At 35.7% G+C, this 27,364-nt stretch overlaps 1 protein-coding gene across 1 annotated transcript in view; it reads right to left on the bottom strand.

The window, feature by feature from the left end:
* LOC101745948 (metabotropic glycine receptor) overlaps window positions 1-11,253 on the bottom strand; it is a 130,600-nt gene extending 119,347 nt beyond the window's left edge. Inside the window, exon 1 of the mRNA XM_012688423.4 lies at window positions 11,033-11,253. Within this exon, the coding sequence (XP_012543877.2) occupies window positions 11,033-11,198 (166 nt within the window). The 5' untranslated portion in view covers window positions 11,199-11,253. The remainder of the gene's footprint in view (window positions 1-11,032) is intronic.
* Window positions 11,254-27,364: the final 16,111 nt, after the last annotated feature.

The following is a 27,364-nucleotide window of genomic DNA, read 5'->3' as shown; positions in this document are numbered from 1 at the left end:
CCATATTTGTCAAGAGGCTTACAGTGTACGTGTTTCCAGTATTTGATAGGCATGTTTGAACTTATCAAGTGACGGAAAAATGTTTCTGATTTATTTAATAGCATTGTGTATTCAGAGCAAAAGCCGTATTATCTCACGGATCGTTTGGAACCTCTGGGTCTGCGGAGGGACTTCGGTTCCCTCTGTATTTTGTAGCGTATGTTCCACGGGGAGTGCTCTGAGGAATTGTTCGAGATGATACCGGCATCTCGTTTTTACTACATACTACCTGGAGCTACTGCGGTCATCCACAGTGCGTTTCCAGAGGTCTTTTTTGCCATGTACCATCCGGCTATGGAATGAGCTCCCCTCCACAGTGTTTCCCGAGCGCTATGACATGTCCTTCTTCAAACGAGGCTTGTGGAGAGCATTAAGCGGACGGCAGCGGCTTGGCTCTGCCCCTGGCATTGCTGAAGTCCATGGGCGACGGTAACCACTCACCATAAGGTGGGCCGTATGGTCGTATCACAAAAAAAACAAGGGCAACAAAAAAAAAAAAATTAGAACTTTGGGGGAAATGAGAATGTTTCACCGAGCTTTTGAAATTCACTGGTAGAACGACGACTCGAATTTTACTGTTCGGAACTTGTATTTATACAAACTTATCTTGAAATTCTCGTTAACGTGATTCGAGGATATGTCAAATATCTCGTGTTCTATGTTAGCTACCGCCGCAGACGATCTGCCGATTGATCCGTGATCATTTGTTTGGCGATTTCGTATCAGCGGTTACGAGATTTACTGGGGTCGGCTGTTCCATCTATCTAATCAGAAAGCACGATTTTTCTTTGGCCATGAAACAGCAATTTACCTGAATTTGTTTTTTTTTTTCTTTTATTGCTTAGATGAGTAGTAATCATTTAACACCAGGTGGTGATTACGTCCCAACTAGTGTTAAGTGACTACCGGAGTCACCAACCACCTTGAAACATGAGTTCTAAAGTCTCAGTTTTAACAATTCAGCGGCTGCCCTACTCTGAGATTCGAAACGCATTACTGCTTCACGGTAGAAATAGGCAGGGTGGTGATACCTACCCATGTCGATTCACAAGACTTCTACTACAAGTAATTACGGTTTCATTTTTAGAGCACGGTATTATTCCTTCACCGTGGTAGTTAATCGTGAGCATTTGTAAAATACGTATTTCATTAGAAAAATTGGTACTCACGATACGCAGTTCTAAGTGGCCAATTGCTTAGACCCACAAGCTTTTTGGATATTAACCGATCCCTATGGACAGCCTTCGGGAAGCTTGTCTCAGTAAATCACTGCAAAGGTCCCAAGAGCAAGGCCTTCGTATTCCCTGTCTATTTCCGACCTTGAAAATTCGCAGGCAAGGATACATTTATTACGGAAGTTCAGGTAATTGCTATAGCTAAATCTTATGTTATTATACTCCATTTTTTGCAATCAATGATTGATACGTAAATTAGAAATGTAAGGTATCACGCCCACTGGGCTTCTCGTCGGATCTTCTCAGTGGGTAATAATAAATATAATAATAATAATTTATTTATTAACCTTGAAAACATTTAGTGGGTCGCGATTCCGATCCGGCAATAGATTCTGCGAAGCACTGCTGTTGCTGGGGCTAGTGTTAGCAAATTCTTGCAGGTCGAGCCCGTGAGTTCACCTACCTCAATCTCCTAACCTCATTTAATGAATAAATGAGGTTATTGAGATTGAATCAATAACCTCATCAGAATTTAATCTAATAAATAATTTAATCTATTAAAAATCTGTATATCTAATACGATTGCAGGTAAATTGTTATAATGATTATTACCTGAAAGTTCTTCGAATCAAGTTACATTCATTTAAGCCGCTGCGGCGGTTTTTATAGTGTAGAACCAAATTGTTTTGTTGCATTGTTTTACCAAAAGCAACTCATCTTTGTACATATTATGTATATTATTTACCTTAAATAATATAGAGACCAAAATAACTCATTTTGTTTTCTCAACTTATTATTTTTCATGAATGGTTTATGTAATTTTCGATTCACACAATTATGCCAGCAGCCAATGAAAAGTATGAGCCGTTAAAATAAATATATTCCGAGGACTAATTAAAATTTGATTAACTACGTACTTTATTTACATTTCACTGAGTTTTGGAACTTTCGACTCACTAAAATTTATTTCTGAATAAGGAAGCTAATCTAATGTAAATATTCTAGATATTAAATGTTAATATTATGAATAGAATTGATAGTCTACTTCAATATTGATAGAGCTTATTGAAAGCTAAGTTATTTCATGGTAAAGATGAAGATAATGTTTAATCTTTGCTGAAAACGCTTTAAAACATTCTTCAAATAATGATTAATTTTCACTAAATAAATGATTTGTAGATATCATTTTCCCACAGAATTTATAAATTTGCGTAATTACTAGTGATAAGACGTAATATGGCTATGGGTAGCTAGCTACCTCCTTCCTACCTATTTCTGGGGTAAATAACGTGTAAAACGTAGGAAATTTGTTAAAAAATACTTGAGGCTTCGACCTCATGTCGCGAGGTGGGTTGTAGCACTCACGCCGTGATGTCTATAGGATCTGACTCAACTTATCTATGTTAATAAAGATACAATTATTCATTTGATAAACCTAAAATAATTGGTAACTGTTTTCATTACTTTCATTCCTCGAGTGAAAGAAATGACAAATTGCTCGTCGAACTCGGCAGAGATTTCAACGTGCAACCCGACCTAAACATCAGCCCTCTGAGTTTCTCGCCGGATCTTCACAGCGGGTCGCGATTCACACACACACAGCATCACTTTGTTGCGAGTTCACCCGGGTTTCACAGTCTGTGAAGCCTGACCGGCCTTTGACCACGACCTTTTTCGCACGTTCTTGTCGTACGTGATCCACTTTTCATCACGAGTTATCAGCTTCTTCAAAAATGGTTCGGTTTCATTGCGTCTTAATAAAGAATCACAATTGAGTACACGGTTCATTAGGTATCTTTCAGTGAGCTTGTAAAGTGTCCATAATCGAGATTTTTTATGTACCCAGTTTTTTCGCCGATCCGATAGTAGTCCACCTGTCCTGGTGACATTGGAAAGGCTTCCAGGTCACTAGTAATCCTTCCTTCACAAAAAAAAGAAATGCCCATAAAGTATTTCCACAGCTGGAGGAAATAGATTGAGTGAAGTTACCAATCCGAGTTAGATTGAACAAAGCTCTAACAACATTAATAACGTGCACCTACATAACTTTGGTAATAACAAAAGTTCCAAACGTTAACTTTCAAAAACAAAACCACAGCTTTCAAACACTTGTCAGTCTGTGCTTGAAACGAAGGCTACACTAATAAGTGGCGTCTCAAACTTTTATTACCTAGTCAGTTGGTAGTTAAAAGTTCAGCTTCGATACTACGCTTTTACAGAGCTATTGATTATTATGAGACTTCTATATCAAATAGCACCAGCGTAGAGGCTTTTAGGCCCACCTCAGGTTTTTTTTACTAGTCGTATGAGTGTTTATTGTCTGTATATACATACATACATACATACATATATTGTCTATATATGTATGTATATATTTAAATGCTAGCCGTACTCGCTCGCTTCGCTGGACCTTTAAAATTAACATTATTATTTATTGTCATTATTATTATGAAGCCCAACAGTCATATAAATATTAGCCTATCCATTAAGTACCTACATGTATTTTCAACATGGATACCAAGTTTCAAGTCAATCGGATGCATGATTCAGTAGTTATAACGGAACATCCGTAAAAACCACTGTAGATTTATATGTTATATTTAAATATATATAAGTATGTTTATTAGTCTCTAGTACACATAACACAAGGAATACTAAATGTAGGCCCAATGAACGTGCGTGATTTGTTCTCAATTATTATTATTATTAAAAAAACTATGTACAAAGGTAAAAATAATTAATTCGACTAAAAATAGTAATAAAAAGTAGAAGTAAGGTGTGAAAATATTAATGTATATAAACCATACAATCAAGACTACGGTGTTAGTTTTCAAGTTGATCGGCATTCGATATTCGCGGATTCGGATTCATTTACAGGTGGTAGGACCTCTTGAGAGTCCGCGCGGGTGGGTACCACCACCCTGCCTATTTCTGCCGTGAAGCAGTAATGCGTTTCAGTTTGAAGGGTGGGGCAGCCGTTGTAACTATACTTGAGACCTTAGAACTTATATCTCAAGGTGGGTGGCGCATTTACGTTGTGGATGTCTATGGGGTCCAGTAACCACTTAACACCAGGTGGGCTGTGAGCTCGTCCACTCATCTAGCAATAAAAAAAAATACATGCTGTATACTGTACTACTAATTTAATCAAAAACATAAAATTTAAATATAAATAAAAAATACATAACATTACTACTAATTTAATCACAGAACACAAAATTTTGATCATCAATAAAATGAAACATATAACTTTTGCTTTGACTGAAATAAAAATAAAAAAGACTGCATTAAATACAGTTGCTTAAAAAATACGCGTATTGACTCTTTAGGCCTTACTAAAAGTTCTTATTTTCCTGTTAAATTCGAGTTGAATTTGGGCGCGACACATCAGATAACCTAACGATTCGCCCAGCGAACCAATCCGCGTTTCACTCAGCAACGACTCTTATCTAACTGTATGGAACGTAAAAGGTCGAATGAAATCGTAAAAGGAATGCGCACAGGTGTAGTAGATAGCTGATGACACGGTTTCATCCGAAAAACGGTTTCTCCTTATTAAATGAGTGAGTTTTGGGGTCGGGTTTTAACAGAGAGAGAGACAGAGAGAGAAAGAGAGAATACACTTTATTGCACACCAAAACACAATTTACATTCAAAAAACAATCAAAAAAGCAGATAAAATTTTGTACAATAGGCGGTCTTATCGCTAAAAGCGGTCTCTTCCAGAAAACCGGTTAATTTAAAAAAATCTGGAAAATATAAAAATATAGCAGGTATGTTGCGATGTACTATAGATAATAAATTATTATAGAAAATATATACATACCATAAACAAAATATATACCGTTTACATATAATATGAAATATATAACTAACTGATTTATATACCAATATACATACTTACATACAATACATACTAATATACTTACATACACATAATAAATCAACAGTATGGAAATAATAACTGATGATTCAAACAAACAGCACTAAGCAGATAAGTTTAACAGTGAATTTTCTTTTTTTATTTGCTTAAAAAGTGTAAATGAGCTCACAACCCAACGGATATTAATGACGAGAGCTCACAGATATTATAGCATGAATACTATAAATAAATAAATAAATATTTACTAACAATCACGCCACGTTAACTGGTCTCGTGATAAGTTGGTAAAGAACTTGTGTTACAGGTACCAGATAACGGAAGTAAATGTAAGATTTTTATTATACACATACATATATTTAATTTACATCCATAACCTTGGAAAATACATTTATATTTATCATACAAATATCTTCCCTTGGCGGGATTTGAAGCCGCGACCCCCTTGTGTAGTGACCATGTCACTTACCACTACACCAGACGGCCGTTTAACTGTTTACTGTTACGCAATTGGAGATATAAAGTCTAAGTTTTAATTGTAGGATCGCATGATTGCTTTGTGGAAATATAGTCAAGACTGTGCTATCTACAGACTAGCAATCGTATCGCACGGTTATGATACTTAGGTTTCAAATAACGTTTTTGCCTATTCTTCGATAAATCCCTTATGCGACTGTGGGAAGAGATGTGCTAATTTAGGCCAAATGTTGGAGTCGTTTTTTAGTAACACAAAAGAGTGATCCTGCTGTTATTTGTTTATTAACCCTTTGACTGTCATGAATGTCACTGGTGACCCTACGTGGCGCACTGAAGTAACTATGTCGTTTTTTGTTGCCAAAGCACCGACATATCGTCGTCTAATAAAAATGAAACCCGCAAAATTTTAATTTGCATAATTACTGGTGGTAGGACCTCTTGTGAATCCGCACGGGTGGGTACCACCACCATGCCTATTTCTGCCGTGAAGCAGTAATGCGTTTCGGTTTGAAGGGTGGGGCAGCCGTTGTAACTATACTCGAGACCTTAGAACTTATTATATATGTCAAGGTGAGTGGTGCATTTATGTTGTGGATGTCTATGGGCTCCAGTAACCACTTAACACCAGGTGGGCTGTGAGATCGTTCACCCATATAAGGAATAAAAAAAAATCTAATAGACTGGGAAAGTCGAATCCGAAAATATTGAGAATGAATCTATTTCTAAGAGACTTAAAAGATTAAAGCATATTCTACGTAATCCAGGAGTTTCATAACTGACATTGGCGTAATCACTTCAGTGCGCCGCGTAGGGCACCGGTGACCTACATGAAAGTCAAAGGGTTAACACATAGACACTGCAAATAGGATGTGGACTCACCTTAAAACACGATATTAGAATTGTACTTTAACATAAAGATTATCGCAATTTTTGTGTGACAATCCTTTTTTTTCGCTCCGTGGCTAACCTCCTACAAGGTCTCCGCACCTAGGGGATGCGCGGGTTATGTGGGACAGAACGGTCTGCAGATGTTGGGAGCAGACCGCGGGCCTAAGGGATGGAATTTAGGACCCTGCTAACTAAACGACTCCCCAGAGCTAGCACGCTCTCTGCCTTTAGTATATATTTATGGCACCTCTTACAGAACTGTAATATTCGGTCCTTTTTAACCGCGATGGACGTTTTCTTGTTTTAATAGTAGGTCAGACGGAGAATAAAATTCCGGAAGGTGACTTATTCCACATCTTTAAACAACAATTTTTTTAAATTAATGATATTGTTAACGACTACTACATTTTAAGAAGCAATTTTGAAAGTATTATTTATGTTTAATTACACTTCAATTAATCGCCGTGCCAAGCTAACTTGCTCATAGATAATACACATAAATTAGTTATAGATAAGCAACTCAAGCACTCAACAAAAATGTTTACGGGCTTCGGTCACTAGATGGCTTCGCTTCGATTAGTTTCTCATTGCTCCTGTAGATGGCAGTAACATATTACCTATCTATTTTATTTTTAATGAAGGATTTTGTAAATTTTTAATATCAGACTTGTATGATTTTTTTTTATTTTCTGTGTTTAGTTATACAATAATTGAACGCCTTAACTTTAACAGCATATCAGTTGAGGGGCATCCGCTACAAGATGTCGCTAGTTTCCATACAAACAAAATATTTGTCTTAAAGTATCGCAGTTTTAGAGCCCTGAACTTGCTCGCAACATATAAATTAAGAAAAACCTGTATAAAGAAAATACAAGCTCAGGTACGATTTGGAAGTTTTATTCAAGGAACCCAAGCATCCAACAAATTTAATATCGACATTCGATTGTTTGGGTAGGCTTCACCGAAAATTGTTGTGTTCACCGAAAATTGTATACTCAGAATTGAGACATCGATAGCTAAAAGACACTCTAGCACTTCAAAGCTGAAACGTAAGTGGGAAGACATATTATATTAATGGGCCGGTTTGATTATGTTAATAGCTCTTGAATAGCATCAAATTTTAAGATGCTTTAAGTATTTGGTCAGAGAACCTTAATGACGTCCTAATATTAATGACGAAAATTTCTAAACTATTATCTTGTGTATTTGTTATTAGTATTCTACTCTAATTTAATGTCTGACTCTCAAAATTGTAATAATCTTTATCTTAAGTGCTGGTGGAACAACACTGTCTCAGCGTAATGACTGAAAATTACAAGCAACTAGCACGAACAAGAACCATACAACTTGAAAACAAATACGAACGCGTCGAGAAGTAATATTTGGTGAGTCTCGACTTTAGGCAATCTACGCGCGTCCCAGGAGGCCTTGTTAAATTTTGACAAAATAAACTAGGTAAGTTTAAACTAATGTGCCGTTTATGCCTAGCGTTCAAGGTATTCATTACGAAATAGTATCATATTCACGAAACAAAATCTGTCGTAGCGTGTAACTCCTTTGACAGGACATACAACCTACAATGACCGGACATAGACTAAGAGAGGGATTTGACATGTGTGATTCGAGAAGAGATTGGAAAAAAACAAAAGGAACGCAGAAAGATGAAAAGAAGGATGACAAGAACATGAAAAAAGGAACATAGAAAGAAGAAAAGAAGGATGACAAGAAAATGAAAGAAGGAACATAGAAAGAAGGAAAGAAGGATGACAAGAACATGAAAAAAGGAAAATAGAAAGAAGAAAAGAAGGATGACAAGAACATTAAAAAAGGAACATAGAAAGAAGAAAAGAAGGATGACAAGAAAATGAAAAAAGGAACATAGAAAGAAGAAAAGAAGGATGACAAGAACACGAAAAAAGGAAAATAGAAAGAAGAAAAGAAGGATGACAAGAACATTAAAAAAGGAACATAGAAAGAAAAAAAGAAGGATGACAAGAAAATGAAAGAAGGAACATAGAAAGAAGAAAAGAAGGATGACAAGAACATGAAAAAAGGAAAATAGAAAGAAGAAAAAAAGGATGACAAGAACATGAAAAAAGGAAAATAGAAAGAAGAAAAGAAGGATGACAAGAAAATGAAAGAAGGAACATAGAAAGAAGGAAAGGAGGATGACAAGAACATGAAAAAAGGAAAATAGAAAGAAGAAAAGAAGGATGACAAGAACATTAAAAAAGGAACATAGAAAGAAGAAAAGAAGGATGACAAGAAAATGAAAAAAGGAACATAGAAAGAAGAAAAGAAGGATGACAAGAACATGAAAAAAGGAAAATAGAAAGAAGAAAAGAAGGATGACAAGAACATTAAAAAAGGAACATAGAAAGAAAAAAAGAAGGATGACAAGAAAATGAAAGAAGGAACATAGAAAGAAGAAAAGAAGGATGACAAGAACATGAAAAAAGGAAAATAGAAAGAAGAAAAGAAGGATGACAAGAACATGAAAAAAGGAAAATAGAAAGAAGAAAAGAAGGATGACAAGAACATTAAAAAAGGAACATAGAAAGAAGAAAATAAGGATGACAAGAAAATGAAAGAAGGAACACAGAAAGAAGAAAAGAAGGATGACAAGAACATGAAAAAAGGAAAATAGCAAGAAGAAAAGAAGGATGACAAAAACATGAAAGAGGAACATAGAAAGAAGGAAAAGAGGATGACACGAACATGAAAGAAGGAACATAGAAAGAAGAAAAGAAGGATGACAAGAACATGAAAAAAGGAACAGCAAGAAGAAAAGAAGGATGACAAAAACATGAAAGAGGAACATAGAAAGAAGGAAAAGAGGATGACACGAACATGAAAGAAAGAACATAGAAAAAATAAAAGAAGGATGACAGTGGTCATTTTTCAATGGTCTTTTTAAAGAAACTAAATAGACGACAAAGAGCGAACCGACCATTCAAAACCCGTCAAAATAAAACAAAAATGCGTGATTACTAATGCTTGTGATGTGGCTGTGGCCTAAAAGATAGGGCGCCCGGTGCACTCGTAATGTGAGATGCGTCTATGCCAGTATTCAAATTCCGCAGTCAGGCATTTTTCTAATCAAACACGTACCTAACGCATGTTCACAAGCTTGTCTCGTATACTGACTGCACTTCTCCATTCCACACTCACGGGACACCTCGAGTTTTCGATTTATTTTCTGTATTACAATTTTTCTTTCCGTTTGATTTTTTTGTTTGTAAAACTAACAATTTTTTTTATATTTTAAAGACTAGAACTAGGGCTTATACATACCTACAAACAAACAAACAAAATCGACTCAAGAACAGATGAGAAAATTTTACCCAGCTATTTGTTGTCATTATCTAAATTTTATATGCAGATTTATCAGCTCAGTATGTACAAAATAAAGTCGTAACGTAAAGTAAATATAATATATTAAATCATATATTAGATCTGAATTTCTCTACCTATGAGAATAAAATAACATAAAATGACTGGTAGGGCGTTTTATTTATTATTTTAAATTTTATATTTTAAAATTTTTATAAGGCCGTATGGCCCAGCTGATGATGAGTTGTTACCGTCGCCTATGGACTTCAGCTATGCCAGGGGCAGAGCCCAGCCGCCGCCTGCAAATTATGCGTCTTATGAGACCGCATGATTGGATATTTGATTTGATTTGATTTGATTTGGTACCACCACCCTGCCTATTTTGAGAGACCAGATGAGTTGTAAGCTAGTCCACGCATCTTAGCAATATTTTTTTTCTGTGGATTTCTCTACTTTAGATGACGACTTATATCAACAAACAATACAAAGAGCACTAAAAGACTTATTAATTTAACTTTCAATAAAATATTGCATTTCAAAAACAAGAGTCGAAATTAAAATTAAAATTTAAATTAATCTTTACAAACTTCAGATCTCGATTCGCCGAAACCAAATTTACATCTTTCGAATTATTTGCAAAACAATTTTCTGCCTCGTAGTGTCGAAAGGTATTAGAATTCAAGGGTGTTTTATTAAAACCTTATTAGTTCCAATTAAACACATTAAGTTTTTTCTTAGAAACTTAAATGTAAAATATTACGAGCAATTTAAAATATATATTCTTTATTTATTTAGGGTTTAGAACCATTACTTTTATTTGTACCGTTCGTACATTTTTTTTCTCGGAATTTCAAAATAATAATGATAATATAAAAATCAAAGTTTTTATAATTAATGTCACCACACAGCGTTCTAACAAAACGGAATACAGTACGATTCAATCCTAACAATTGCTATAGATTCTTGTCTTTTTTAGTGATTATAATTCGTAAAAAGAAAAAAAATCCGCTTAGTGGGTTTTTTCTATTAAGATCTATTATCTATTCATTCTATTAATTTTCTATTAAGACGATCAATTTTATGTTTTTGCTCAAAACGAGCTCAAAGTTTTCCGAACTAATTAATATGTTTCTCTCCTATATACCAGATGTCGTAGATTTCTGTTATTAAACTTTTAAAAAACTTTAATATTACAACAGCAGCTCTGCTACTTTGAGTGATCTAAAAAAAAAGCACATACCGAAATCATTTCTGTCTGAGTTAGCGATGAGGTCCTTTGGTCGCGAGTGTAGGCGCGTGAAATGCACGCGGGACCGCCCGTGTCTTATCAGAGCGTGCCCATGTTTCCTCACATCGCACTCGCACATACACTGCAACGCGATGTACACCAGCACTATCGTCCGCATCTTAACGCTCTGTTCACGGCATGTTGGCGCGTGCGGACCCGCCGAGCGCGACTCGCGTACTGACCCGACCTCTCGGCAGGATCTTGGGTTCCTGAATTTCAATAGGTTCGAAACTTTTGAAATCGGAATGCATTTTTTTTTGTTTGTTTTTTCTTTTGTATTTTTCCATTTTTAAACCAAAGAAAAGAAAATAATGAGCTCCGCTTTTGTAAGCCGTGGCTGATTTCAATACTGCTTTGAAGCTTAATAGAAATTCAAGGAATTTGTTAATGGAATTTGTTTGGTTTTTTTTTTGTTATTCGAATTTTCAATGTAACCGGTCTAAGCCATTAAAAATATTAAAAAAATGTTTCTGTTTGATTCTATGGGAATAGGTTTTCAATTGAAAAGTGCAGACCAATCGCGTTCAGTCGAACCCAGTATTTTTTTATTGCTTATATGGGTGGACGAGCTTTAGTTCTTCAATAAATAAATCTTAATTGTAACCATTTTTACGAATTAATTTCGCGTTTATTATTATCATTATATTATTTCTGATGTTTTGAACAGTTTACCGACAAACTGTCGACTTCAAAATGTTACTGTTAGTTCATTCTGGGTAAAATTAATGTCTAAAAATCTACCGGTGATCACGGCGCTTATAACAGCGCCGAAATATCGAGAATTTATATAATGCAAAAATCTTAGTGAGAATCGTTAAATGATAGCTTTGATAATGAACATAGCCTCGAAAGTTAAAAACATAATAAAAACAGCTATGTCGCGTGACGCGGGAGGGTACTTACAAGCTGTTTTTGCTATTAAGCTGCTACTAGCTAACAACCTGTAAACTGCTTAAGCTATTAGCGTTTAGTGCAACCAATAGTTAGCATAGTAAAAATACTAAATACTAAAATGTGGTTCTCGACACTAAAATACTGAGCATCTCATTCACACTCATTACGCCTGCGTTTGAGTATCATTTTTATTTTATTGTAATACATATTTAGTGAACGAGAACACGGCCCAATTTGTGTAATGTATAAAGATTTTCCCGTCATACAAAAGCATGAATAAATCACGGCAAAAATAATCAGATTGATTGAACTCATCCGTGCCGGAATACAAAATTTGACGTTAAAAGTGGCCCAAGCTTTTAATATCAACTTTAAAAATCAAATTTCATTAGAGTAACTCTTGAATGTAAAAATTAATATTGAATTGCAAATTTGATGTCTGCTTTATACGTAAAAATGAAATTTGATTTAACGCTTCTTAAACTTGAATTGCTTTAATTAATTTGTGAAATTTTATGGAAATTTTCAGAAAGATTGTTTTTCGATAAGATTTTTATTACTGTTCTAGTAAAGACCGGTCGACGCTCCACTGTGATTATTATCGAATAAAACATAGAGTCCTTCTTTTCAGTTTCGTTTGAGAAGGACATCTTACTGGTGGTAGGATCTCTTGTGAGTTCGCGCGGGTGGGTACCACTACCCTGCCTATTTCTGCCGTGAAGCAGTAATGCGTTTCGGTTTAAAGGGTGGGGCAGCCGTTGTAAATATATGGAGACCTTAGAACTTATATCTCAAGGTGGGTGGCGCAATTACGTTGTGGATGTCTATGGGCTCCAGTAACCACTTAAAACCAGGTGGGCTGTGAGCTCGTCCAACCATCTAAGCAATAAAAAAAATACTTCGAGTACATCATGGAAGAGACTTCATTCCAGAGGGGATAGTGACCGACACAAATATATCTTAAAACGCACTATGAATAAGTGCAGATGAATTCTGACCGGTTGCCGAATGGTACAATGATGATGACGGGATTGTTTTAAAGAAATCCTCAAATCATTTAGTGTGACGTCATTCACCTTAACTGGTGGTAGGGCTTATGACAAGCTCAGCCAGTGCTTACCGTCATTCTACGATAAATCAGGTGTGCGTTCTACATAGTTTGTAGAATGAGATAGCTGTTATGCAATATACAATTAAGATCTCGACGTGTTGAGACGTTTTTATTTTTTATTTTTTTCTTGGTTAGCTTGGTGGACGAGCTCATGGCCCACCTGGCGTTAAGCGGTTACCGGAGCCCAAAGACATCTACAACGTAAATGCCGCCACCTACCTTGAGATATAAGTTCTAAGGTCTCAGTATAGTTACGACGGCTGCCTCGCCCTTCAAACCGAAACGCATTACTGCTTCACGGCAGAAATAGGCAGGGTCTATGAAATCCAGTAATCAAATGCAGTGGTCCGACTTCATACATCTTATATCAAAGAATTTCGATTGCCCTTGCGTATTTTTATCGGCCGAAATAGGCATCAGTTAACGCCAGGGACACAGAAAGAAACTACACAAAATATCTTGAAATGTCCCTAAAATCGTTCGCTAAAATCGAACGGGAAAAGACAAGTATCTGACAACATCACCGAGGAAAGACACAATATGGTGAAACGGAAAAAGAAAAAGCTAGCATTCTCAGAAATAAATTATACCTTTACATAACAAATACTAAAGACTTGTATAGTTATATTAAAAAGCCTAATACGATTGAATCATACAGGAGTTCCAAATAGTACAGATAAATAAACAATATACTATTTGTATTGTACTATTTTCAATTACTATTAGTAATAGAAAATTCGTCATAGAGACGTTTGTATTTGTTCTGAAAATATTCAGATCGCAACTAATCTTATACCTTTAAACGAGCAATTCTTGTATATTAATATATATGTATATAATCTGAATCTCGGAAACGGCTCCAGCGATTTTCATAAAATTTAGTATACAGGGGATTTCGGGGGCGATAAATCGATCTAGCTACGGTTTATTTTCAGAAAATGTTGTTTTATTCGTGTTTTCAATAATCAACTTTATCGATATCTATTGGCTAACAATACTATTTTTGCAACTAACCGCTTTAAAGGCACAACAAGATGGCGTTATCAAAAAAAACGAGTAAATCACGGTCATCGTCTACTTAATTTTTATCTCAGCTACGTTTCTATGTAAATACACGACTATGTTCCTAAATGCTTACAAACAGTCGCGCGCCAATTATACCGATTTAAACAATTTAGTTAATCCAGTAAATAGATCATTGACATATAAAAATAAATAAATAAAATAAAAATCATTTAATTCAGACCATTATAAGTCCATATGTTGTTAGTAGAGTAATACATAGTTTTAAGTTAGTAAAATTAAAATTGAAATGAAAATCAGCAAAATTATTAAAACATTTAAACATTTAATTCATAAATCATTTAATTCACAAATCTGCATAGATATTGTTAGCCTAGCCTCATACCTAATGGCACCCATCGATCCTAATCATATACACACACGGTCAGCATTTTTGTTCATTCATAGCATCTTTAATAGAAATAACAGCTCATTTCGTTAGCGACATCCATACGCGTAAAACTTGCCAGATTGTGAAATAAATGTTACTAGAGGTCCCGCAGAAGTCGAAATTGGACTATAATTAATAGGAATTGTAAGTTTGTACACTATTATGATTGTATTTTCAACGCTAAGACGACACTATAGAAAAATATTAATAAAGACAAACAATATTTAATCTATTCTCAGTTTGACCACACACGTCAAGAACAAAAGATTGACAATAAATAAATAGTATGCATACGTGTGTGTATCAAATACATGGTAGTATGTGTAATGTTTTCTTTATTGATTTTATGTATCTTTTATGCATTATTTTAAAAAATTTTTAGCATTGTGCACTTCTTCTCAATAACAATAAAAAATCATCATCAACGAGACATATTTCAGCAACTTAAAATTCGATCTTAACTTCTCAAGCCGCTTTCCAAATATCGTTATCGCTTCCGTAGGTGACGTTACGGCGTAGCGCGTCTACGAAGCTACGCGATAATTGGACGCTACGCCTTGTAACCAAGAGATTTTGGATTCAATTAACTGGAGGAAGCTTATTACTACGAACCTCCTGTAAAATTGAAGGCTGTAAAACTATGTAAATATAGAAGTAAACATATATATATTTTTCTTTTTTTTATAGCTTAGGTGGGTGGACGAGCTTACAGCCCACCTGGTGTTAAGTGGTTACTCGAGTCCATAGACATCTAGAACGTAAATGCACCACCCACCTTGAGATATAAGTTCTAAGGTCTCAAGTATAGTTACAGTGGCTGCCCCACCCTTCAAACCGAAACGCATTGCTACTTCACGGTAGAAATAGGCAGGGTAGTGGTACCTACCCGCGCAGACTCTCAAGAGGTTCTACCACCAGTCAAAATGGTGTACTTTAGACGTCATAGAATAGTTTCGAACTCCCTCCTTGAGAAAAGAAGTTGTCATCTAAATTGTATTGCATTTTAAATAGGCTGAAATGTGCCGATACTTATGAACATCAGCCAAACGTTTGAGGAAAAGCATTTAATGTAAATTTTTTTATAACACGATTCTATCTCTCATCGTAGGTCGTGTTTATGGACATCTGTTAGCTAAAATAGTTTATGAGTCTTTATTAGGAACAAATGATACTTGCCTGTGGGATATACTAGGTAGTATTTTACGAAACACTGGGTATATGAGGAACCATGAGTGTATCCTATAAACTTCCTAATCCTCCTCTAAGCCTGCCCAAGGCTTCCAAGCCCACAAGAGATAGCTGATTCCAGTTACCTCCACTTAATATTCAGTTCATTTATATACAACATACAAATTAGGCAAATCCGGTTTGCAAGTACGTCCTCATTCTCGAGCAGTTCAGTTTTCAATCACCATTTCAACAGTTGTTTTCCATTTGACATCTCACCTGGTGAGTGATATCGAAGCTCATTTAAGGTCACATTTTAAAATGATACTGGCCTGTCGGGATATTCAACAAAGAAACCAAAGTCCGTTTCCATATTTAATGACCAAAAATTTGTCTATCAGATGTAAAAACTTACAGTTTAACCTTCAAAAATCATTCAATAATATCCCATATATATAAAAGTTCACATTAAATTGATACAAGCCATAAACAATATGCAATCGTGTTAGCAAATAAAAAATACGTGAATAATATAAAAAGAGATTTATGTGAGCCGGTTAAATGGCATAGCGCCAGAATATAAATTAAAAGTTCCAAAACTGTGGAGCTTTACAGTTCCCAAAGCTCCATTGCACCAGCAAATAATTATGGTACAAAGTTATGAAAGGCTTGTTTTAAAGGGCGGTAAACAAACTTGGACAAAATTGCCTTATTTCCATCGCTGGGGACTTAAAATATAAATCTCAATGGTCTAGTTTGAAGACGCAAAAAATCTCGATTAGCTGCATGAAAAATGAATTTAAAAAAAATTAGTTGGTCACATAGATGTCTCATAAAGAGAAAGCATTAAGACAAAGAAGTAAATATATTTAAAAAAACCTAGAATGTTTGATGGCCCGGAACTCAACTCTTTTTTTCAGGCAGAGCGTCCAAGCGACAGGGCTCGCGCGGTGTGTGGCTCTTGACAGTTCGCAGATGCTTGGAGCGGACTGCAGGCCCATGGATGTATTAGGGCCGTATTCACCAAGCGACTCCTTTTGCACTCTATCACCCGACGTCCGATCACCACCCGGGGTCAGATCCGGGCAGAGTAGGGAGGTTCCTGAAGACAACACTACAACCAGACTCGTGGCTACACCCCAAAAATGCCCTATCGATGGGTCGTTGAGGCAACTGTCGACGACCAACAGTACCTGCTTCATCGTGATTATCCAGGGAAAAATTTTGTGAATACGTTTGTACATTTATTTTAAGATAAGAACATTTTTAAGACATGTCAGTAGACCAAGAACGGCCCAAAAGATTGCAATCTGACATTCAATATTCTTATGTTGATAAAATCATAAGATTGAACTGTTAGCTTAGAATCTAGCCATCCATCAAGACCCAGACTTACAACATCCCTAAAGAGATGATCAACATTCTTCTGATTAATTAACGTTATAGATGGACCTGTGTTTGTCTTCATAGACTTACAAACGAATAGACCAATGCTATATAAATAAATAAATAAATAAATATTTACCAACAATCACGCCACATTAACTGGTCCCGTGCTAAGTTCGTAAAGAACTTGTGTTACAAGTACCAGATAACGGAAATAAATGTAAGATTTTTATTATACACATACATATATTTAATATACATCCATAACCCTGGAAAAGACATTTATATTTATCATACAAATATCTTCCCTTGGCGGGATTCGAACCCGCGACCCCCGTATGTAGTGACCATGTCACTTACCACTACACCAGACGGCCGTTAAATATATTAAAAAATATATGTGGTGTCGTGGGACACCGTATAGGAACGAAGTTCCATATAAAAAAAAAAAAAAAAAAAAAACCTGGCTATCACGAGTAAAATGTATCTATAATGCGAGTATTCGCCACGTGCTTGTCCATGAATTCATGAGTATATACTATGCATTGGCGGGGTGGAGTGGTAATAGAAAGAGAATGGATGAGAGAACGAAAAGAAAGAGGGAGAAAGAGAAAGGTATTATACACTACTTGCTTGTGTATGCGACTGTCGCGCCTGCGCACGTCTCATTTAACGGTTTTATTCCACGCACTTTTTTCCACGGATTTTTTCTTACGGTTTTACTATCACATTTTTTTTAGTTCGGTCGCGCAGCAAAATCCCTGTCCCCTCCAAGTCTGCCGTAAGGAACTTCGTTCCAATTATATATTATATTACACTTAATCATATTTTGTTACAACATTGTAACAGCAATAAACAGTGTCTTCCCTATACCGATGGTAACCACTAATCATTACTTTGATCATATACTCGTCCGTCAGTAGTACTTTAACAATAAAAAAAGCGGTATTTGAAGAGGAAAAATAAATAAAAATAAAACAGCATTCTGACTTTGAATAGGATGTCAAACGTTACATATCAAAGGTGTTTCATGGCTCGGCGACTACATGGCACGTTACGGCGTCACTGCGATGACCATGACTCTTAAAACAATCAGGATAAAACATATTTTTGTTAGAAAAGATTGACGTGCACTATTTTGGAGGTGAATGAATGACTGCTTTGCAGCGAAAATGAGCGAGATTGGAATATCTATAGTTATTAGGTGTAGATCCCAGTATGATGTCGCCTTTTACATATCCATATAAAAAGGGCCAAAGTAATGAATATTTGAAAATGAACTATTTTCTATAGCAGTGATTCGAATTTAAATAATGCTGTCAGCGGAGTTTGTGTGATAATTATTATTTTTTAAATAGCATGACGTAGAATAAAATGAATGATTTGCTTCACGTCATTCAACGATATTTCGAAAATCAAAACATTTAAATTATATGTAATAGTGTGACTTCATCACTGCCAATATCAGCATGTTTATCACGACGTAATATAAGAACGCTTCCGTAATTGCAATGTAATCATCATTAATTAAAATGTAAACCCAAACACACACATTGTTCAATACAAAAATAGGATGAGTGAGAAGACTTTTGCTAGGAAAATTACTACTTATCAACGTAGTCAAGCAATTTGTCTTGAACAGCTACAGAGCTTTAGAACCTGACTGCCAGTTTCCAGTAACGAATGAACCCTTAAAAAGACAAGACGTAGTAAAAATCAAAATTTGTCGAACAATTCCAAAAATGTTGGTCACTCTACACCGAAACGAACAACATCTACATTTTTAGCATTCTAGGCTCTGTGCCCTTTGGTATAAGAATTGTAATCGAGTGTTACAGTCTTAGCACATTCGTATATAACATATTTTAAATTAGTTTTAGCAAAAAGTGTAAAGCTAGATGGTCAGACGAAAATTTTGAATAGACACCTTTTTTACTATTATTAATTCAGGTAGAGTTGATGTTAAATGGTTTTGGATGCTTACGAACCGAGAGCGCTGCCTAATATTAAATTTTACTTCACTATTAATATACTTAGTCTGGCCATAAATACTGTTACAATTAAAAATAAATAAAATATTACATTTGAATTTGGAAGCGGTCATTTTTATATGATTGCTCATTGAGTTTTCTCATTTTGGCGCCAATACATTGTACAATATTTTGTGATAGTAAAATGGAGTGGGGTGATAAAGAGGACCGAATCGCTGTGATTGCATTACACAAAGTAGGTATGGAGCCAAATGCAATTTTTAAAACTCGCCATGCGCTTGGTATTAGTAAAATGCTTGTGTACCGGGCTATTAATAGGTGCAATGAGACCTTCTCTGTTTGTGACAGAAAAAGATCTGACTGTCCACCTAGTGCTCGTACGAAAAAGGTGGTCAAAGCAGTAAGGGAAAGAATTCGAAGAAATCCTGTCCGAAAGCAAAAGATTTTATCTCGGGAGATGAAGATAGCACCTAGAACCATGTCGCGTATTTTAAAAGATGACTTAGGAATTGCAACCTATAAGAGACGTACTGGTCATTTCTTAACTGATAATTTAAAAGAGAATAGGGTGGTAAAATCGAAACAACTACTGAAGCGGTACGCAAAGGGAGGTCATAGAAAAATTTTGTTTACGGATGAGAATTTTTTTACAATTGAGCAACATTTTAACAAACAAAATGACCGTATTTATGCTCAAAGCTCTAAGGAAGCTTCCCAATTAGTCGACAGAGTGCAACGTGGGCACTATCCGACTTCAGTGATGGTTTGGTGGGGTATTAGCCATGAAGGAGTGACTGAGCCATACTTTTGTGAAAAAGGTGTCAAAACATCGGCACAAGTGTATCAAGATACCATTCTTGAGAAGGTAGTGAAGCCCCTTAACAACACCATGTTCAATAATCAAGAATGGTCCTTCCAGCAAGACTCGGCGCCAGGTCATAAAGCTCGGTCTACGCAGTCTTGGTTGAAAACGAAGGTTTCGGACTTTATCAGAGCTGAAGACTGGCCGTCGTCTAGTCCCGATCTTAATCCGCTGGATTATGATTTATGGTCAGTTTTAGAGAGTACGGCTTGCTCTAAACGCCATGATAATTTGGAGTCCCTAAAACAATCCGTACGATTGGGAGTGAAAATTTTTCCCATGGAAAGAGTGCGTGCTTCTATTGATAACTGGCTTCAACGTTTAAAGGACTGTATTGCAGCCAATGGAGACCACTTCGAATAAGCTTTTTATACTTTAAATTGTTTTATATTTATGTATTAAACTAGCACACTTTAAAAGTAATAAATGTTATTTGCAATAGATTTTTTTTTCCTTTGTCTCAGTATTTATGGCAAGACTAGGTATATAATATGATAAACAAATGTTTATATAATTCTTATCCTAAGCAGGGAACGACTGGGGACCGAAACGGTTATAAGGGACCGGAGGCCGCTACCTGAAAGGGTTCCGTGTATATTTGATATTTTAATTTTGTACGAACCCAGTGCCAAGATTACATTTATCAATGTATAAAATTAAGATTGTTTTTATTTAAAAAAAAAAAAACTGAATTTGTTTCTATTGATATTGGTTTAATGGTGTTGTATACGACAGATGACAATGAGTCCGGTTATCACACGATCAGCCTAATTTTTTTTTTTTTTTTGCTTAGATGTGTGGACTAGCTCACAGCCCACCTGATGTTAAGTGGTTACTGGAACCCATAGACATCTATAACGTAAATGCGCCGCACACGCGTTACTGCTTCACGGCAGAAATAGGCGGGGCGGTGGTACCTACCCGTGCGGACTCACAAGAGGTCCTAACACCAGTTTTATCCACAGACTACCATGTCCGAATACCTTTCCATTGCTTGCTGGAACCTTAGAATTCGAATGAAAACAATTTATTGAAAATCGCGAATATACCACCAATTTCATACTTACAACGTTCACAATAATGAACCGGCTTAAAACGTCTTTAGTGTTTGAAACTTACGTTATAAAGTCATAGGCTTAATTGTTATCAAAATGTTAAAAGTTTATCATTTTTTTTATTGCTTAGATGGATGGACGAGCTTAGAGCCTACCTGGTGTTAAGTGGTTACCGGAGCCCATAGACATCTACAACGTAAATGCGCCACCCACCTCGAGATATAAGTTCTAAGGTCTCAGTATAGTTACAACGGCTACCCCACCCTTCGAACCGAAACGCATTATTGCTTCACGGCGGAAATAGGCGGGGTGGTGGTACCTACCCGTGCGGACTCCCAAGAGGTCCTACCACCAAACAAACACCTTAATTGGTTCTTGCTTCATCTATTTTAACATTAACTTGTAAAGTTTATCAGACATACCTATTAATAATATTTTAGAATGCTTTTGAAAACTGTCCTTCATTAAACGACTCTTTTGTCTCCACAAGACTCAGCGGTAAGCAACGACTTGGCTATACCCCTGGCATTGCTGACGTCCATGAGCGGTGGTGACCACTCACCACCAGGTGGGCCGTATGCTCGTCTGCCTACACGGGTAATAAAAAATAAACGATTTTATAAGCTGTTTATAAGTTATTGAATAATTCTACCGAACACATTACTAATGTGATCTGATCTGACTTCTATACATGTAAATTCAAAACACAAATTCGTTATTTCAAAGCTATTGAAAGTTGGTTACACTGCAGCGTATCGAAAAGATCATTTAAATCTTAAAATTTTCACTTACATACGTACTACACTGATTGGATCACACTATATTGTAGATGCTATTCTATCGTGAACTTTCGTCAAAATACATCCAGTAGTTTTTGTGTGAAAAATTACCAAACATCGATCCATCTCCACAAACTTTCACATTAAAAACATGACAGCAATGGTATCTTAAATTCTTAGAAACTTCCGTCAAGCTAACGGGAATTTCAAGTTGTCATGTGCATATTATATGTATACGATCCAAACAAAATCCTTGTGTTATTAATTGGTCATACCATCAGCCAAGCGATCGGTGACGAGGCCTTTTTCCATTTACTTTACTAGCATAACCAATGGTTTTTGTAACCCGCCGTGATTTCCTTAAAACCTACAAATCATAAAATTCATTTTACAAACGCAAGAACAAAGCTAATTACAAACAATCTCTATCGCGATGTTAGTAAATCGGTACCCGTGGCTTACGGGAGTCACGCGAACCAATATTTTAAGCTGGCTATTAAGCCGTTACTTCATAATTACTTGGAAAACTCTGGCAATAGAATCGGACATTAAGAAAATCATTTGAAACGCAGAAAATACTTTGATATAAATCTAGATGGCTTAGCCATTTGAATGAGCCATGAATTTGATAAGGATTTTATAGGCTCTGGTTTTTTTATTGCTGCAGTAATAAGAGGAGCTCATGCTCTAGGTAATATTAAATGATCATCAGAGTCTGGTTGCGCTGGTTTAAAACTGTTAGTTTTTAGTTTCGAAAAATAGCAACATTTCATTGGGTTTTGCAAATCCTGTCCCATCCCTGTCCCGCACTTTACCTAAAGACGCGTGCGAGCGAGATCGTGTGACGACATCGACTCGAGAAGAAATGTAATGGCTGAACTACCGCGCGCGCGTTTCGTGTCTCTGTTGTAATATCTATATATTAATACTTGAAGCAAAAACTTTGTATCCCTTTTTACGAAAATTGCGCGGACGGAGGAGTATGAAATTTTCCACACTTATAGAGAATATAGAGAGGAAGTGCACAATGCTAATATTTTTTTTAAATAATGCATAAAAGATACTTTAAATCAATAAAGAAAACATTACACACACTACATACCACACGTATTTGACGCACACACGCATGCATACTATTTATTGTCAAACTTTTGTTCTTGACATCTGTTGTCAAATTGAGAATAGATTAAATATTGTTTGTCTTTATTAATATTTTTTTATAGTATAGCGTTGGCGAAATTTGTGATTATAGAAGTATAAAATACAATCATAATAGTGTACAAACATACAATTCCAATTATTATAGTAGAATTTCGACTACTGCGGGACCTCTAGTATTCGTAAATAGGTGAAATTGTTGATGTTTTTCATAGCGTAGCAGTACATGCCTGCAGTAAGGACTACGTAAGGTATTGTGGATCCTTCCTTTATCACAGAACTGCCGCTTCTTATCGTTTTGTCCGCAGTCTGTGTCTTTCATTTGCAACGACCAAATTTCGAAAATTTCGCAATATTTAGTAGTTATCGCTTATTTCGCGTCTGCAGAGTTCATGAAAACCACAACACGTAAGCCGTGAAAAACTGAGATTTAGAACTCATGTCTCAAGATGGGTGGCAGCATTTATCTTGTTACTGTCTATATGTGTCTATGGGTGCCAGTGATCACTTAACCCTACCGGCTTACTGTGAGCTCGATAGGTGTATCTTAGCAATAAATAAAAAATGCCGCTACCCACCCTGAGATCAGAATCTTCATTCTGTTGTATATTGTCTGCCTTACTATTCAAACCGAAAAGCAAGGCGTATTGCATTGCACAGCTTATTACATTGCGACAGAGATAAATAGGACCGGACTACTTACCCAGGTGTGCTCACAATACCCTTAAGTTAGTCTATACAAACCGCTAAGGATAAACGTGTTAAGGGCTTCACGTAAATTTCTAAAAAAGAATCCGACTTCTTAATAGCTATAAGTTAGGTAGTGACTGCTATAATCACCCCTTACGTACTATTGGTAAGAGCGTACAACAGTCTCCGTTCGATAATATTAAAATAATAGTTTAAAAAAACTAACATAATACGCTTTTATAGAAAATCCAACTAAAAAATAGAAAATAAATTTTAATAAATTTGAATTAAAAATAGTGTAAGACCAAATAATTTTATTATAAAAAAGCGTGGGGGGGGGGGGGTAGTTTTTTTAAACAATTTTTTATTTTTCATTTTTTGGTTGAATTTCATTTTTTTCATTTTTTTTTAAATATTGAATTGTCATCGGTCCTTAATAAGTATACCAAATTTTGAGTTAATCCAACGTTTTGAAGAGGGTCAAAATCATATTGTTCAAAGATTCCGTTAAAAACATACATACATACGTCTGAAGCTAATAAAAGCATATTAAAAGCACAGCTCCCAACTACGCAGATTGTTCGGTGTTGCTAAGCAACTTTAGTGATCAAATGACAACTAACAAAAAAAATTAAGAATTCTATTATGCCATCTGAAAATACCTATTATTAATTTGACCCGTAATAAGAAAAATATTTTATCACAATTTCACCCGGAAAATTCATGAGAGCGCTTCACAGTAAGCGTTACCAAAGACTGTTTTCTCGGAAACTTGAATACCGAAATTAATATTTAGGACGTGCTTATTAAGTATGGCCTGTGATATTAAAGGCGCAAGCGGAGCACGTGTTGGATGAGATATTTGTAGTAAAATAAACTGCTTCGCCCTTAGGGACCTATGAAAAAATTATTGTGCCGGTGGTGGGACCTCTTGTAAGTCCGCACATATAGGTACCACCACCCTGCCTATTTCAGCCGTGAAGCAGTAATGTGTTTGAGCGGTGGTGCAGCCGTTGTAACTATACTGAGACCTCAGAACCCATATCTCAAGGTGGGTGGCGGCATTTGCGTTATAGACGTCTATGGGCCCCGCTAACCACTTAACATCAGGTGGGCTGTGAGCTCGTCCACCCATATATGCAAAAATAAAAAATCCTGATATATACATAATTATGTATTATGATATCGTATACTGAGACTAAATAAGTCCTGTGTTGTTGGACTTTCTGTGATATTTACATGATATGAAGCATATTCAATGTTTCGCTATTAATAACTTAGCTCCCTCGACTGTCTTCGTCTACACTACATAAAGGGTTGTGACTCAAATAGGGCCAAAACTAAGGATCAGCTAAGCATCACTCATCTATATATTAATAAGTGAAGCAAAAACTTGGTACCCCTTTTTATGAAAATTGCGCGGACGGAGGAGTATAAAATTTCCCACACTTATAGAGAATATAAAGAAAGAGCGTTTCCGATCCGGTGGTAGATTCTGCGAAGCACTGCTCTTGCTAGGGCCAGTGTTAGCAACACTCCGGTTTGAGCCCCGTGAGCTCACCTACATGTTAGGGCAAAGCTGAAATAGCCTCTCAAGGCTATCAGCATAGGTAGGGAAAAATATATACATACAGTATATTAAAATAATATATGCTCGTATTCTTTGTTTATTGTCAAACTTTTAATAGAGAATAGATTAATATTGTTTGTCTTTAATATTATTTGTCTATAGTGTAATAGTCTTGGCGAAATCTGTGATTATAGAAGTATAATTATAGTCATTGACAATAGAACCATACTAATGTTCAAACTTATAATTTCAATTAATTATAGTCGAATTTTGACTACTGGGGGACTACTAGTATATAAAAATACACAAGTATTTTTCGAGGTGCTTAACTTAACTAAAACTAAAGAATTAAAAATGCTACGCTGATGGTCGGGTGCTTTCTGAGCCCGCGCGGGTAGATAGCACTGTTCTGCTCATTTCTATCGCGAAGCGTGTGTTTTAACTCATCAATTTGAGTAGTTGAAAGGAAGACAGCCCTTAATACAATACAATTAAGAAGTAGGCGTCATTCCTTAATATGGCGACATGGTGACGATGATTTCGTTGGGCTCTGGTTACCACTTATCACCTTATAGGTAATGAGCTTATTCCGATTTTGCAAAAGCAATATTGAGAAATAAATTCCATTTTAATTAGTGATCGAAATCTTTAACGTTTCACCAAAATGTGATTCAGTTAATAATTTAATTAAAATAGGTTCACCTTAAAAAAAAAATTGATGAATGATGTCCATGAACAGCAATACCAGAGGCACAGCCGGGCCGCTGCGCACCACTTAAGACTCTTGTTGTATCTAGTTGCAAGAAGAATATCTCATAGCGCTATTGAGACGTCACCTACAACTTATTCTTGGTGTCGGATTGCCTATTTCACGATACAAATTGAAATGTTTGTACATATTGTTCGAGAATGATCCATATCAAATACCAAAATGCAATTTGCACTAAACTTCAGAGCTCCGATATTCAGCGATGGGAATTCACAATGCATTTCCTATTGTAAAATATTGAATCGAATTGGAATGCGCATACTCGAATATCAACTTTAAACCCTTAGACGTATGTGCGATTTTGGCGTGGATAAGACCATTTGCGATGATTGTCTTTCCAATAGCGGAGATGCTATGCTTTCTGCGGATAAAAGCTCATGAATGGAAATTCGACTTGATATACACACATAGCTTAATTGTAGTTTCGTATTTCTACACACCATCTGTTAGCGTACTAAATTTTGAACACAAAAGTAATGGAGTCCTTACTATATTTTTTTATTTTTTTCGTGCATTGTTAAGGAAACTCGATAGAATGGTTGAAGATTGAATTCTCAATTAAATTGGTATAGTATTTCTGCTTTTTCTGATATAAGCGGGTTGGGCGGTATGAACTCAGACGATCTCACAATACGGATTTGATTCCCAGATCGGGCAAGCAATGTGTGACGAACAGTTTTGCCCGATTTGTTTGCTCCCGCGAGTTTGTTTGCTATTTATCGGGGTGCTTATTAGCTTATTATCTAATCTAATATATAAAATTCTCGTGTCACAGTTTTCGTTGCCACACTCCTCCGAAACGGCTTGACCGATTTTGATGAAATTTTTTGTGCTTATCCGGTATCTATGAGAATCGGCCAACATCTATTTTTCATCCCCCTAAATGTTAGGGGTAGTCCACCCCTAAATTTTATTTTTTATTTTTTAGACAAAATTTTTAATTTCTATTTTTTTATGATACAACATACAAAAATACATACAATCCTCAATTTTCACCCTTCTACGATCAACCCTTATTTTTTATTTGCTAATTAAAACTTTAAATTTTTTTGCGAGAATTTTGTTTTTATTTTGTCATGACGTAGAATTAAAAAATTTCATATTACTCTGAAATTTTCACCCCTCTACGATCAACCCCTATTTTTTATTTGTTAATTATAAACTTTAATTTTTTTGGCAAGATTTTGATTTTTATTTTTATTTTGTCATGAATTAAAATAAAAAATCTGACGTTACTCTCAATTTTTCATCCCTCTATGATCAACCCCTATTTTTTATTTGTTGATCATAAACTTAAATTTTTTTGGCAAGTTTTTTATTTTGTTTTGTCATGACTTAAAATTAAAAAAATCATATTACTCTCAATTTTCACTCTTATACGATCAACCCCTATTTTCTA

Source organism: Bombyx mori, chromosome 5 (assembly GCF_030269925.1).
Source record: "Bombyx mori chromosome 5, ASM3026992v2".
Lineage (NCBI taxonomy): Eukaryota > Metazoa > Arthropoda > Insecta > Lepidoptera > Bombycidae > Bombyx > Bombyx mori.
The sequence above is the reverse complement of the archived record's forward strand: the minus strand, read 5'-3'. Positions and strand labels throughout refer to the sequence as shown.